The 16,619-nt window shown below is 48.3% G+C and overlaps 1 protein-coding gene across 1 annotated transcript in view; it reads right to left on the bottom strand.

Annotated features, from left to right (window-relative positions):
- Positions 1-2,015: 2,015 nt before the first annotated feature.
- The window catches only part of ACP2 (acid phosphatase 2, lysosomal), a 131,496-nt gene continuing 116,892 nt past the window's right edge, over positions 2,016-16,619 (bottom strand). The window contains exon 11 of the mRNA XM_085646607.1: positions 2,016-5,159. Coding sequence (XP_085502733.1) covers positions 5,029-5,159 — 131 coding nt within the window. The 3' untranslated portion in view covers positions 2,016-5,028. The remainder of the gene's footprint in view (positions 5,160-16,619) is intronic.

Here is a 16,619-nt window from a genome sequence, read left to right as displayed (position 1 = left end):
AAGAGAGGGTTGTGTGTGGGACAGGGGCCTGGTCACCATATCTGTTTGCTTGTGCTGCTCTGGTGCAACAGGAAAGTCCAAGGCTTCCTCAGAGCGTAGCTGGCGCTTTGAGGCTGCAACTGCAGCGGACCCCGGAGAGAGGGCAAGAATCTGGCCCATATAGAGGTCAATATTCAGGTGTTTCTCCCTTGCGTCAAAATCCTCTTGCAGTCTATGGAGGATCGGTTCGACTGTGCCGGCGCCAGACTTGGTGGTCGATACTGAAATTTTGAGCTCTGAGATTGGCTTTGGCACTGAGATTTTGGTCGCAGCCAAACCAGATGTGATCGGCGCCATGGGTTGGCACGGTGCCGGCGTCGGTGTAGCTAGTGCCAAAGCAGTCGGCTTCTAAGGTTTCTCCGGAGCCAAGCCAGAGCTGGGCCGAACGACTATAGTGGTTTCTCAGTGACGACCATGGTCCGAGTCAAGTGGCAGTCCGAAAGCCTGACTGTCACTCCAGAGTGGCTGTATGACCTTTGGTGGAGGATGATTCGGCTTGATAGCTTGGTGGAGGGAGGGCTGTACTCACGGGCTGCTAGGCTGGCGGAAGATCCTCTATTTCTAGCTCGGAACGGGAGCTTCTTTCAGGGGAGAGTGCCTCTTCATCTGCAGACGACAGTTGTGGATGGTCTCCCTCGAGGTTCTTGGACCGAAGAGGTCTGCGGTGTCATCGCCGCTCCTGTGCAACAGCTCGAGTCGACAAGCTTGACGATCGCAGAGTCTTTTTACAACAGAATGCGCAACAGTTTTCACAAGCAGCTCCGTTGTGCTTGGGACATAGGCACGAATTACAGACATGATGGAGGTTGCTTCAAGGATTCTTTGTGGGGCAGCAAGTATAGTATAAAAATTGTGTCTATTCCATCACCGTCGAGGCATGGTGGAGTGACGCGGCCGAGACGGAAGTAAGCCCCAAAGGACAAGGGCCCGCCAGGATCGACCCAAACACGTGAGAGGGCAGTAGCCAAACGTCAACCCGAGACAGACAGTAGAGGAAACGTGTTCCAAGTACAGTATCGATTGAGGGTAGGAATCCATGAAGATCGAAGAGAGCACTGCGACAGTGTTGATTCACAAAGAAGCACTCGCCCTAACTCCGAAGGCGGAAAAAAACAATCTAACAATGGAGCCGATAACAATGTGCACTGCGATCAAGAGGAGTCGTCACACTACCACATGACTCAAAAGACTTCTTCGAAGAAAAACAACTTCCACACATTCTGACCAAACACAAGTTGGCAGGAGTATGCACAGCATGTATACCTACAGCCGCACAGGCCTTGAACACGTATGTTCTTACTTGAAATTATTTTTAATAAAAAAATATTTATTTAGAATTTGGGTTACAGCCACATATATATTAAGCGGTTTATGAATACCAGCGAAAATCCTGCGTGAAGAGCCACCATTACTCACAACAGCTCCCAGGTCCCCTGCAGGGCACCCTTGAGTTCAGAGGCCACTCAGAACAAGTGTAACATGTCAGACATGGAAAGTCAACAGAAAAGGAAACGTAACCCACAGGTTTGCCGAATGTAGAATCCCTCCAGCATGTGCTGAGGACACAGGAGGTTTCTGAAAGTCAGAATGCGGACTAGGTCATTTTATACAGGTTTGTTTGCCATGCAAGCAGTTTGTCTCACAGTTTTCATCTGTCAATAAGGCAGATTACTAGCATGATCGGAGAGTAGTTTTCCTTACTCAAGTGGACTCCGGTCCCTGTAGGGTCGGTGTTCCACGGTGTGATACTCAAGCACCGGCCCCCAAGACCAAGTTAGCTGTCAAACATCATTGGGAAAAACTGCACCGAAGGCCGCTCCCCTTGTTCAGAGATGGAGTCTCTCTGCTGTGCTCTTACTCAATACCACTGGGATCTCCTCATTCGCTGTCCAGAGCCTTGTGGGGGGAATCCTCCGAGGCCAGCCAAAGCCCTCTCAACCTGGATGGGAGCTCAGAAACCACGCTTCATACAAGAGTCTGGGGCTGGATGTTTTATTCCAAGACAAGCCCTATGTCTGGCACTTTACTGCTATTCTAGGCCAGTAACAATCAAAAATACAACTGCAATATACAGTCTCTAAGAAAGAAAGACAAACATGTTGGTAAGTGTTTTCTGCACTCAACTGTCATCAATATTACTGGTAAAAACACAGATTTCCCCATAAAAAGTGAAACCTCTACCCATCCCACATATCCACCCTCATTGGCCCAGGGCTTTTTTCTGCTATAGCTGCAAAGATCTGTGGTCTTTCTCTGGCCTCAGAGTGCAAATAAACGGGACCTACAATGCGCAGGGAAATGCCCATTATATACACAGCAGATAGCCATCACAGCCTCCCGCCTTGAACGGATCAAGCGGCGCCCACATCTGTCCCGGAGAGAGCCAGAAGTGCTGTCGTTGTTCGCACCTTCACATGCTGAACCACAGCCGACAGACCTCAGGAGGCAATGAAATCATGAACAACAATGAATTAAAACATAAGCGTTACAAATGAAACGCCAGGGCAGTCAAGCACAGTGAATACCTTTCAGAAGGTCGGAGCTGCACGTCTCGGTGTTCACCGCCAGAGAGTGGGATGATGAGCATCGGACCGAGTGTACAACAGATCTGCAGCTTTATAATGCCCCACAGTAGGATCCTGACTTCAGGTTCACTGACTTGTCCTTCAGAATCCTTTGCTAGCAGCTTTTCTATAAAATCATTGCTGTCGGTGTCTACTCTAGCTGTAGAGAAGATTTGATGGCAGAAATCAGAGCCACTGGGGTGAATCTGCCTCCTCTGCTCCTAGAGATCAAGAGGTACCCCCACACAAAAGCAACACTAAATAACGATTGTGATACAAAGAGTGATTGGTCGATAAATGCTTCAAGCTGTAAAACTGTATCTTGTATAGTGCACATCAACCCCGCATAGTAACAATCAGCAGCAGAGTGTCTCTCTTGAGGCATTTAGATCTGTGTCAGATATACTCTAGGCACCTCACTTTGCATGAAGCCAGGGTTCAGCCAAGCATGTGCGCCTCAAGCTGCTCAGCAGAGCTCTGTAACTCTCCTTTGGGATGGAGCCAGGGCTAAGCCATGCACTGTGTGCCTCATGCTGCTCAGCAGAGCTCTGTACCTCTCCTATGGGATGGAGCCAGGGCTAAGCCATGCACTGTGTGCCTCATGCTGCTCAGCAGAGCTCTGTAACTCTCCTTTGGGATGGAGCCAGGGCTAAGCCATGCACTGTGTGCCTCATGCTGCTCAGCAGAGCTCTGTAACTCTCCTTTGGGATGGAGCCAGGGCTAAGCCATGCACTGTGTGCCTCATGCTGCTCAGCAGAGCTCTGTACCTCTCCTATGGGATAAATCCAGGGCTCAGCCATGCACTGTGCGCCTCAAGCTGCTCAGCAGAGCTCTGTACCTCTCCTATGGGATGGAGGCAGGGCGCAGCCATATACCGGTGTACCTCAAGCTGCTCAGCAGAGCTCTGTACCTCTCCCATGAGATGGAGCCTGGGCTCAGCCATGCACTGTGTGCCTCACGCTGGTCAGCAGAGCTCTGTACCTCTCCCATGGGATTGAGCCAGGGCTAAGCCATATACTGGTGTACCTCACGCTTCTAGGCAGAGCACTGTACCTCTCCCATGGGATGGAGCCAGGGCTCAGCCACGCACTGTGTGCCTCAAACTGCTCACCAGAGCTCTGTACCTCTCCCATGAGATGAAGCCAGGGTTCATCCAAGCATGTGCGCCTCATTCTGCTCAGAAGAGCTCTGTTGCTCTACCATGAGATGGAGCCACAGGCTCAGCCACTCACTGTGTGCCTCATGCTGCTCAGTAGAGCTCTGTACCTCTCCCGTGGGATGGAGCCAGGGCGCAGCCATAACCTGGTGTACCTCACGCTTCTAGGCAGAGCTCTGTACCTCTCCCGTGAGATGGAGCCAGGGCTCAGCCATGCACTCTGTGCCCCACACTGCTCAGCAGAGCTCTGTACCTCTCCCATGGGATGGAGCCAGGGCGCAGCCATATACCGGTGTACCTCAAGCTGCTCAGCAGAGCTCCGTACCTCTCCCATGAGATGGAGCCTGGGCTCAGCCATGCACTGTGTGCCTCACGCTGGTCAGAAGAGCTCTGTACCTCTCCCATGGGATTGAGCCAGGGCTCTGCTACGCACTGTGTGCCTCATGCTGCTCAGCAGAGCTCTGTACCTCTCCCATGGGATGGAGCCAGGGCTCAGGAATGTACGCTGTACCTCTCCCATGGGATTGAGCCAGGGCTCAGCCATGCAATGTGTACCTCACAGGGATCTGTACCTCTCGTGCAGGATGGAGCCATGCAATATGTGCCTCACGGAGCATTGCCGAGCTCTCTATGTATCCCACTGCATGGAGCCAGGTTTGTCCCATTCACTTTGTGCCTAATTTACTCCACAGAGTTCTGAAGCACTTCGTTGGCGGGGATTTAAAGCCCAGCCATACCCGGTAGCTCATGCAGTTCAGTAGAGCGCTGAACTTCTCATAACTGCTAAGAGCGCTTCTGAGGCCACCCTATGCCTTGCAGCAATCCTCCTTAGTGCATTTAAGTTAAAGAAAACCAATCGTTTAAAAACTGAAAAGGTGCCCCCTGGATGCATGACTACAGTGGACAGGACAGTCTTCTGCCAGTTCATTCCTGTTACTCCCATATTTTCTCACGTCCACTTCCCACTTGCTTGCAGGGCTTCACAACAGTAAAAAAAGACAAGAATAACAGTTCAGGAATGGTGCAAGAATGGATCTGTCACACAGATCTAGATGTTCATAGTGGAGGTCTACGTTTAAGACTCAAAATCTCCCAAAACATGTTAAAACCTCATAAAATTTATAAAAATGAAAGTTGTGCTGCCTCCAGGGCTGAGCAGCCAGTGCAGATAAGCCTCTCAACCACAGCTGGGCAGGGACTGGACCATCCTCACCACGAGAGACTGATCGCCGGCACTTAGTAGAGGAGGGTCAAGGATGTTGGTCATGCTTAGGCTTCCCCCTCATGGGAAACCTGGTGGTAGCCATCGGGTTGGGACCGCAGGCGGAAGACCAGCACCAGAAGCACGGCGATGACCAGGAAAAGGACGACACCACATATAGCCAGTCCAACTACTACTTCTGTGGGAGAGAAGGAAGCAGGAGAGGTGACGGGGAAAGCAGGAGAAGTGACGGGGAAAGCAGGAGAGGGGACGGGGAAAGCAGGAGAGGGGACGGGAAAGCAGGAGAGGGGACGGGGAAGCAGCAGAGGTGACGGGGGTAGCAGCAGAGGCGACCAGGGAAGCAGCAGGAGTGAAGGGAAGCAGCAGAGGCGACGGGGGAAGCAGCAGAGGCGACGGGGGAAGCAGCAGAGGCAACGGTGGAAGCAGCAGAGGCGACGGTGGAAGCAGCAGAGGCGACGGTGGAAGCAACAGAGGCGACGGTGGAAGCAGCAGAGGCGACGGGGAAGCAGCAGGGGCAACGGGGGAAGCAGGAGAAGTGACAAGGGAAGCAGGAGAAGTGATAAGGGAAGCAGGAGCGGTGACAAGGGAAGCAGGAGCGGTGACGGGGAAGGCATGAGAGGCGACGGGGGAAGCAGCAGAGGCGACGGGGGAAGCAGCAGAGGTGACGGGGAAAGCAGCAGAGGTGATGGGGGAAGCAGGAAAGGTGAGAGGTGACGGGGAAGTAGGATAGGTGACAGGGGAAGCAGGAGAGGTGACAGGGGAAGCAGGAGAGGTGACAGGGGAAGCAGGAAAGGTGACAGGGGAAGCAGGAGAGGTGACGAGGAAGCAGGACAGGTGACGGGGAGGTGACGGGGAAGCAGGACAGGTGACGGAGAAGCAGGGCAGGTGACGGGGAAGCAGGACAGGTGACGGGGAAGCAGGAGAGGTGACGGAGAAAGCAGGAGAGGTGACGGAGAAAGCAGGAGAGGTGACGGGAAAGCAGGAGAGGTGACGGGGAAAGCAGGAGAGGTGACGGGGATAGCAGGAGAGGTGATGGGGAAAGGAGGAGAGGTGACGGGAAGCAGGAGAGGTGACGGGAAGCAGGAGAGGTGACGGGAAGCACGAGGGGAGAGAGGAAATGAGAGAAAGAGACAGAGAAAAAGAAGAAACTGGATCAGAGACCAAATGCTTTATTCTCAACAATTTTAGGATTGTCACAAACAATTATTAATCTGTATTGCAATATATTACAATAAGACACAAGTACAGCAGCGCATCTGGTGAGGAGGCACTGTGGATCCTATCTACTACAATGCCTACTATGGCAATAGGGTGGTGCTACAGTAAGTTAGTGCTCTCAGCCTCTCCTTACAGTGCCACCTGTAAAGGTTGCCATGATGCACATAGTCTGGAAAATCTGAGAGATGTGCACATTTTTCTCATATTCTGAAATATTTTCTCTGAATAGAATTGAAAACAAGATAAGATAATTCTGTAGAAACTAAACAGACTGCTAGAAACCATCGAGCCATAAAAAATTAAAACATCATGTAAAGAAACTTAAGTGAGGCTTGGGTTGATGTTTCTCAACATTCAGTCAATCATCTGGAGCAGCAGAAGAACAAAAACAAGTGGCACTTCAAGCAGCGATCAGGAAATGACGGCATACACGAATCAATGGGGCGGATGCCAAGTGGCCAAACACCACTAGGGAGTGAAGGACTCTTCAGGGCAGGTGTGTGGAAGGGTAAAAACCAGCAACAAGAATTGCATCTTGAGAGCTTTCTAGATTCACAGGCTGTGCAGTTTTTCCCTATCTTGAAATCTGGTTCACATATTTCTTTAAGAACCACAAACATATATGTGAGTCTGTAGCAGAGAAGGCCGTGAGGCATGGAATGCTGCACTACATGACCGCCATTTACACCCTTCGCACTTACCTGTGATGGTCACGAGGGAGGGCATACCATAGCACATGCATTTGAAAAGCACAGATTCAAAGCACGGGGCATCCTGGTGCTCATAACCGGTGTTTATTATTATCCAAATCAATGATACTCATCATCATAAAATCTTTATTCGGTTGTAAAAATAACCATAAAAGAATAAAACACCACAGCACATACAATCACACAGACTTAAAACGTGCAGAAAAATACAAATGTTTAAAATGAATGACCAAACAACAATAAAAATAGGTTAAAGCTCTCCCATTCACAACAATGCAATAATCAAATGGGTCTGGAAAGTCTCAAACTCAGCGCAACTCGTAAAAAACAGGAAACAGCATAGAAAACATGTTCGTTAGGGTGCAGGACCTACTTGTGAAAATTTCATGGGCTTCAATAACAGAATAATAAACTTTCTAGGCACACTAAAATATTTACAGAACACTACGAAATGCAAAGTGTCCTACGGAGACCAGTTGTCGCAGGGAAACATGGTGCCACGATGAGACCAACCGCTGTGTAACGGGTTAAACCTAAACCTAGCCAAAACAAAACTCTCTCTCAAATTGGGTACCAGGGCTAGGTAAGGCTTCAGGCCCTGAACAGTGTGTCGCTACCCTGCACAATGCTATTTTGCTCGCGCTGAACTATTTTTAAAAAATTTGACGTATTTGATGTATTTTAAGTAATTTTAAACTAAAATACCAACGTTTGCACTATGCTGGCGGCACGGGTTCCCTAGAGGTCTCCTGAGCACACCCCTCGGCCTCAGCCAATCACGCCGGGTGGGGGAGGAGCCATAGGCGGGGAATCTGCTCTTATGTCCGTTGCAGCGTGGGAGCGCAGCGGACGCACCAAAGGCGCGCCCAAGGCAAGCCCGTCTGCACCCGGACAGGGGCTTCAACCCATGCCCAAAACCTCACTAACTCCTCGGAGGAACTTATAAAACTCCATCAGGCGTCACTCTCACTCAACCCTGCCATTTGTACGCGCTTAAGCGTCACTGAAATCCTGCAGACATGGAGATCCTTTCGAGAAATCTCAGAACCCATGTTTCACACACCCCGATCTTCAGGTGCTACCCAACCTAAGCACACAGCTCTACGTGTATATTACCTAAACACCCGTTCCTTGGTCAAACATCAGCTTGATGTTTTCCTGCTCCTAGTATCTGAAAAGCCAGACATCTTTCTTGTAGCAGAAACATGGCTGACTCTCGACTTCACCCCTGACATCCTGGCGGCATTGCCAAACGACTACTACATCCTACACGTGAATCGCCCACCAGGAAAGATGGGTGGTGGAGTAGCAGCGATCATCCATCGAGACCACAAATTCACTGCTATTAGCTCCTTAAGTTTCCCTGCAGTGGATAACATCGTCATTAAATTAGAGTCCAACAGTGCCCCGCTTATCTACGTACTGGTCTACAGGCCCCCGCAGTACATGCCCCTGTTCCCCCTTTCACTGAGTGAACAAATAGCCAACCTTGTTACGAACTATGCTAAAGTATTATTAATAGGCGACATAAATTACTGGTCTAAGGATACAGGTGGCGGGCCTCACTCTGCCGAACTGACTGACCTCCTAACCAATCTAAACTTTACTCAGTACCTATCATCAGCCACACACACCAAAGGACACATATTGGACCAAGTCTGGACCACTAATCTCACGGTGTCTGCACCCATGATCCTACCATGCATATGGTCTGACCATCACCTAATAAAATTTACAGTAATGCTGCCTATCAGAAGCAAGACCCCCACGGCCGAGGGGGGCATGATCAGGAAATGGAGTGACTTTAAAAAACAGGTATTTCAGGACTCATTGGCCAGTTCAACCCGACCATTGATCCTGATGCTGATCTCCGGGAAGCAAATATCTCAGTCTGGCTATTAGCGGCTAGTGATATGCATGCCCAGCTTAAAAAATTAAAACTTGCTCGCCGCTCTGACGCACAGAAATGGTTCTCTGACGATCTGAAAGAGCAAAAACTTTCCCTTCATCAAAAAGAAAGGAAATGGAGATTGAACTATTCTCTAGAAGGAAAATGCCACTATTCAGAAGCACGGAAAGAATATAAAAAAGCTATTACTACAGCCAAGGCCACCTACTTCTCCTCATGAATTTTAAACTCTAACAATGGGTCTAAGGAAATCTTTTCTATTGTTCATGAACTATCTAACGCAGACAGGGTTCTACCTAAACCCACACCTACCCAAGAACTCTGCGATTCTTTAAACAGCTACTTTTTGGAAATAACCTACATTATTAAAGCTACCATCCCAATGCCCTTCCCCAATGAGACCCCCCTTGTCACGACGAAGAACCCCTCTACCTTGGATCACTTCCCGGCCATCAGCACAGAGACCTTCCTGGACTTGCTGTCCAGAGTAAGATCCGGCTCCCCATGGACTGCTCAAATCAAAGCAACTCAAATCATGGGGTATTTATTAAGCGCACATATCACTCGAAAGTCTCGTAGCGCTAGCAGCCAACTCAAAAGATCAGCTTGCTTAGATGCATTTAGATGTCAAACAGCCATGTCTTTAACTTCCTGCGAAAACAGCTGTGATCCTTGATGATACGTAGGTGTGGGGGCAGTTTGTTCGGAGCAAGGAAGGAGAAGGATCTCCCTCCGACTGCTACCCACCTCATATCTTAAAGGACACACTCTCCGCCCTGCCGAGTCTGCTTTGACCCTCCTGAATGAGTCCCTCTTGCAGGGCCGTGTCCCTAAAGTATTCAAACACGCAATGGTGGTCCCTCTCCTAAAAAAAACGGGAGCAAACCCTCAAAACTTGGTAAAGTACCGCCCCATCTCCCTGCTCACTTACCTGGCCAAAGTACTGGAAGCCCACGTGGCAAAGTGCATCATGGAACTTTCTGACTACCTAGATCCACACCAAGCGGGATTCCGTCCCGCCCACTCCACAGAGACAGTGATTCTGGCAGTCCTGGACGCTTTACGAGATAAAGCTGACAGAGGCATTCCACAGGCCTGGTGCCGCCTTCGACATGGTCGATCATGGCATCTTGAGGAACCGTGTCAGGCAGGCGGGCATCCAGGGCTCAGCCTTCAGCTGGATCAGCTCTTTCCTCGAAGGACGCACCCAAGCGGTACGCTTAGCCCCATTCACAGCCCCTAAGCTAACATCCACATGTGGAGTCCCACAGGGATCCTCACTGTCCCCCCATTTGTTTAATCTTTACCTCTTACCTTTGATTCACTCCCTGAAGGAAAGGGATGTGACTACCTTCAATTATGCCGATGATCTCCAGCTAACGTTCACCATAGATAACTCACCTAACTCAGCCCTTGAATTCCAGGCCATCATGCTTCACATTCGCCACTGGATGGACCTAAACCATTTAAAACTCAATCCAGGCAAGACTGAATTAGTTCTGACAGGGAACAGTCGGATCCTCTGGGGCCCACCCTACTGGCCTTTGGAACTTGGATCCCCCCGTACCCTCTACCTCTTGTCAAGAGCCTCGGGGTCACTAAAAATAACAACCTATCATTAAGATCTCAAGTTGGTGCGGTGGTCTCGTCATGTTTCTTTCAGCTACGAAAGATCCGAATAATCAGTCATCTGCTCACTCACGCAGCACTGATTCAGGTTGTGATAGCCATGGTGCTATCACACTTAGACTATGCCAACTCAATCTACCTAGGCATGCCACTCTTCTTAATCAAGCAGCTACAGATGGTCTAGAACCAAGCAGCGAGACTGATCCACCAGCAACCTAGATGGCAATCGGCCAGACCTCTTTTGAAAAAACTACACTGGCTCTCTATCCCCCAACGCACTGCCTTTAAGATGGGATGTCTTATTTTAAAGTCTTTATACGGTCGGAGCCCCAAATTCATTAACAGCCTCTTATCTCTTGCAACCTCCGCTCAGCACATCTCCAGTTACTGACCACCCCTGCCTTCAAGCTAAAACGACAGGGAGGATGCAGGTCTGCATCCCTGGCCCCACGACTGTGGAATTCCTTCCCTCTGGAGATTTGGTCATGTACTGATCTACAGAGTTTTAGGAAAATGCTTAAAACTTGGCTGTTCGTGCAGGCCCACGAATAACACTCTTCTGGTTCCGGAAAGTTCTAGAGTTAGCGCCATGAAACCTCTGGGTGTACGTGTGCTGTATAGTTTTTTTTATAACATAACAGTTTTCAGAAGCCTATGTCTTCTCATCATGGGTTTCATCACCTCTACCTGTTCTCTGGTTAACCATGCATGTTCTAAGAACACCCCTTTCAAACTGAGGGAGACAATGAATGAATGGGGATTAAAAAAGATATCCGCTCGCCTTAGTTTAGCAAAGACTGTCTTCACGTGAGCGATCCAGGAAATTCTCTTTTTGTGATCAGGGGACAAGCAGTCTGAAAGAATCTGTGTGTTCAGCTTAAGTCCCTCTCTGGTCCAGCTCTTGATCCAACTCAAAGTTCTGAGGGTGACTATGTCCGCTAAATATCTTGTTCCAAGCTGATCATGGAGAGAAAAGGCCAGGTTGCTTTTAGGGTCCTGCACCAGGCGTCCTAAAATTTGGTTTTCTTTTTTTTATACTTTGATTAATAACAATACACCAAAGAATAGACAGTTACAAACAATGCGGTCAAGCTATCTCTTCCATCGTCATGATACATACAGTGCAATACTAGCGTCTCACACCCCATGATCTGCAGGTATGTTCGAGTTACTAGCGTAGCCACAGCGCTCCATTTCACATCATAATAAAAATAGTTTTCCGGCGGTCTGAATATTGTCATTGATCGTACACCCTACACACCCCGCTGTGATACAGGCCCCGCGAAACACATTTGGTCTGATAGATCTCGAGTAAAATACGTGGCGACCAGGAACCCATCCTGCACACGCAGCTGGCCACTGCCCCTGGGCCATAACAAGCTCACAACTGTTCCCGGGAAGCAGGGGTTCCAGTTTTTGTTCACATCAAATATTACCACTACATAGGGACAGGTCGAGACTTTTGCCAAGGTGTGGATAGCCACCTTAAATGTCTGGCAACTGGTGGACCGAGGGCCTACTACCAAAACATATGATTTTGTGACATTTACTGCCAGCTCCAAACTATCCATAAAGGCAACAAACTTGTCTAGTAGTAGCTGTGTTGCAGGGATTCTGTTTTGGAACAGAACTATGCTTGAGATCAGAGAACATCAGTATGTAGGAACTGAGTCACCATACCACATCAGTACCCCTGAACCCTAATCCAGACTAGCTCACAGTGCCTTCACCTGCACTCCTAACCTTCCTAGAGTAGTAAATGAGTTGGAACCCCTGAACACAACACTGTAGTCCCTTCAGGGAACCACTGTAGCAGGTCATCACCTTTCGTTCGCTAACCACTGCATGTCCATAATAAACAGAAATGAGACATGAAGACAGTTTACAATATTTATTGAAACTCTCATGCTTTGTTATGAAGCAGCTGCACTGCACTTAGAAAACATACAAAACTTAGTAACATAATTAGCATCACCAAAAAACCCAAACAGAATGAATAGCCCTATCATGGTTATTGGGACATCTGCCTAAACCTAGCCTCACTATAATATAGCAAAGATCTCCGGAACCGTGACGGGCCGCATACCTGGCATTTGCCGTTAGCTGGACGGCATCTCAGATTGTGCAAAAATTGCGCTTCGGTTCCGGGACCTCTTCTCTGCTGGAAATCGTCCACTCTATTGTCAAAACGGCAAGTCTAGGCTTACAGGATAAGAAATGCCATACTCGTAAACAGCAGCTGGGTGTCTTCTGTTGTGTCTAGGTGTTCGTGTCCGACCGCGGAGAATAACAGGGCACAAGGTTGTTTGACCTTGGACGAAATGTTCAGACAATCTCAGTAGAAAAGCAGAATAATAAAACATGTGCAGCCTGGCTCTAAAAGAACAGGGTGGCACAAGAACAAGCGTGATATTTTCTAACATGTGCAAAGCAAACGCATCCTGAAACATGTGCAGCGTGCGTGGTTGGGCTAACAGAACGGAAAACTGCAGCGGGCCCCATAGGGGACACACAACACGCCCCTTTTGGTTGGGACAATGACGTAATGACTAAGGAAATAATACTAATCATATACACAAACTGAGCAAGTCCAAAGCGTTGCTAATAAGAGCGTTATAAAAGGATTATAATTTGTAATAACCTAATATGCACATTTTCAGAAAAATGGTAGCTGAATTCAAAAAATGTTGGAGTTGTCCATGATGTCTTTTGCAAGTTCAAAAGCCACAGAATCCAGAACGGATACTATCTCTGCAGACAGCGTTTGTTCGACGCTCCAATTCACCAACTCCAAAGAACAGGCATGATCCTCTGTCTCAGCCGATCCTGAGAAAGTAACCGGGTAACCTGCATCCTCGTCATTGGAGCCAGGTGTTCTAACTCCATGTGGTGATGCCCTTGTTTGTGTTGAAACGCGTGGCTCATAGTGGTCATTGTGAAGCAGCCACAGGCCCAAGGGACAACTTTGAAAACGGGCCGCTAATGGACTCATCAACATGTCTATGTCCATGGAAGCCAGCGCTGGCAGAGCCAGGCAAATATCTAGTGCCCATTCGAAGGGGCACCAGAGGTGGTGCAACAAACGTAGCACAAGGGTAAACCAGGCTGGTCAGAATGACACTGACCAATCAAGGTCAAATTCTTGAAGCAAGAGAATTCAAAAGATTCAAAGCATGTGATCACGGCACAGCCAGAGCGCTGATATTTCCAGTGGGCTGGCAAAGACAAGATCCTTTGCGGAGGAACAAAAAGAGCATTAGAATGCCGCAAATGAGGAATAACAGCAGCGGGAAACCTCCGAACACAATGGAAACAAGCCTTCGCAATGCAATAGGTCTCGCATTACTAAATGTTTCAGTTATTAGTGTTGCATTATTACCAGCAACGCTAATAGCTCTAACTTTTACTAATGCATGACCTATTGGATTGCAAATGCTTGTTTTATTAAAAGTGAAACATGCAAAGTAAAACCACTACATAATTTCAACGCCAGGCAGGTGAGCTGAAAGTCAGAGTGGAATACAGCTAAAGGTGAGGGGAGGGTAGTATAGGGGATAAAGCACACACGCTCAAGCATTTAGGGGCTTCCGAGTCCCACCTCTGATAGGTCAACAGGCAAAGACTGCAGTCAGTAATATTGCTAGAAGGAGCCAATACTTAAATAGAAATATCTGCAAACAATGTTGAAATATAACTTCTCCATCCATATACATACTTTTCAATCATCATTGGTGGTAATTTATTTTTTCACTTAAAAATATTTTCCATAACATGTCCTTTGTTTAGTCACAGTCCCTGCAAACCCTTTGGTGGTTGATACCTCACTTATATTTCTTGCAGCAGAAACATCTTCACTTCACCTTCAAGATGTAAAATAAGTGTGCATGTAAGCGTGGGGACCTGACCCCAACGCAACTGGTGCTATGTAAATCGCTCTGATACCCGATACCTTCGGGTCAAGTACGCGCTAAAACTCCGTAGAATAGGATACAAAATAAAAAAACAAATGACTCCTGGGAGAAACATCAGACACAGACGTTTCCACACACTTTGGCCAGTTTTTGCAGTTATATAAGTAGGGTTACGTAAGTTACTATTTGCTTGCATATGTCATTCATATATTCGAAATTTCCATTGCAAAACAACGGGCCCTAATTGTGTACTATCGAAAAAGCTTAAATTGCGTCAGAAAGAAATCACTCACATCCCACAGGAAGTGACGCCACTGCAGTCACTCATTGGTTGGCGAATCCACAGAATATTCCCGATCAGCCCCATTAGCCCTGCTCACTGCGGCCCTCCCGGCACTGAAGAGCATCCGCTTCCTGTGCGTTGTTGACCCTACAGAGGGGGTGGTTGAGGGCTACAGTGTACCCTCCATATCGCCTAATCCGTGCAAGGGAAACCCCTGAAGCTAAACATATTGTAAAGAGAGGTATTGGCATCCAAAGGCCCCTCCGTCTCACACACCCCCCCATGCCCTGGTCCGCTGTCCGGTGCTGGTAGTCCTTTTACAGCACCGGTAATTAGCGCTGTGCAGAAAGAACCCTTGTTTTACGACTCGCGCCTCTGCCCCCGCTCGCGGCCAGTTTTCTACAGCTCTGGGATTACTCAGGATCAATTTGTTAGATCCTAATTTACAAATTCCTCTGGAACACCTGACTGGGCAGGGCAAGCGACATGCTTGATAAGCCCTGGGGGTAGCGGTTGTGGTTGTGCTGCTGGCCAAAAAAAAGCGTAAATGTCAAGCGGAATGCCAGTAGCCAAGGACACTTTGTAACTGTGCCAGGGGTGGCTTAACTACACAAAACAAATACAACTGAAATAAAACTTCGCAGGCAGGCACGCCCCCTTAACATGACTTAAATGTGTGCTTGCAATTCGATACACTGAGAACAATGAGAACAATCGGAAAGTGTCCTGGCTGGTCCCGCCGAGGAAACGTCCCAAAGGTAACAACAAAGCAAAACCAGTGGTGCGCACGCACCACAGAGGAGCGGGGGCGAGGGAGCACGGCAGCGATGCGAATGTGTGCTGCTGCGCGTAATAGACACCGATGGGAATGGGTGGAGCAAAGGCGGGACATGCGCCCCCCTTTGCCCAATTGCGTGCCTTATTTAAAAAAAAAAAACAAGCTAAAGGCAATTGCAGCCTGCGAAAGCCTGCCCACACGCACAAGCGTGTGGGCAGCTTTCAGAACCCCCTACATGAGGTCTTGCACTGCGCAAGCAGTTCTGCGCCCTGCAACGCTAGGCGCGAGACCTAAAAAGGGAATGAATAAAAGCTGGTATTACTCAAAAGATTGTCTCGAAGGAAATGACTATGCCGGAACCTATAACTTTAAAAAAGTGAGCAAGACCGGCTGTTTTGGAAGCATTGAAAATGTGATGGACTAATTCACCAAATGTAATGGGAAGTTAGTGTTTAGCAACAAAATGGTTACTTACCAGTAGGAGTAGTTTTGCAGCTTGAAGAGTTCCCTGGAATCACATGCTGGGCATTATTCCGCCATATAGTGGTTGGGTCCGGAATAATCTTTGTTTTTGTTCTGTTTTTTTTTCTCTTCTGGTCGTTGTCCACCACCATTTGGTGCCAGGCATGTCCCCTGCGTGATGTCAGGCGGCGCCCTGGAGGTTGTTGTGCATGGTAGCCATCTTTGGATTCTTTTTTCTGTGTTTTAGTAATAGACCTCTTTAGATGGTACTTTAGAGAATTGTTAGATATATTTCCCCACCTGTTTGTATTCCTTATAGGGGAGGCTGGGTGGGTCGCATGTGAATTCCGAAAACACTTCAAGCTGCAAAACTAATCCTACTGGTAAGTAACCATTTCATTTTGCAGTGTGAATCCTTTTCTGGATTCACATGCTGTGCATCAGATTACGTAGCGGTTTCTCCCTTCTTGGGGAGGCGGTGGTAAAAGGAAGACTTTGCGAACAGGTGTCGAAGTACCTTTTGTCCTATTTGTGCTTCCTTATTCATTTGTATGTCCACACAGTAATGTTTGGTGAAGGTGTGTGGGGATGCCCATGTTGCTGCTGCACATGTAGAGTCTATGAGCACATTGGCCATTAATGCAAGAGTTGCTCCTTTCTTTCTAGTTGAGTGAGCTCTTGGTTGTACATTTTGGCTTTTCCCTGCAGTGGCATAGCATAGTTGGATGGTTTGAACTT

The sequence above is a fragment of the Triturus cristatus genome, chromosome 3_1, assembly GCF_964204655.1.
Source record: "Triturus cristatus chromosome 3_1, aTriCri1.1, whole genome shotgun sequence".
NCBI lineage: Eukaryota > Metazoa > Chordata > Amphibia > Caudata > Salamandridae > Triturus > Triturus cristatus.
This window is presented reverse-complemented; position numbering and strand designations above follow the sequence as displayed.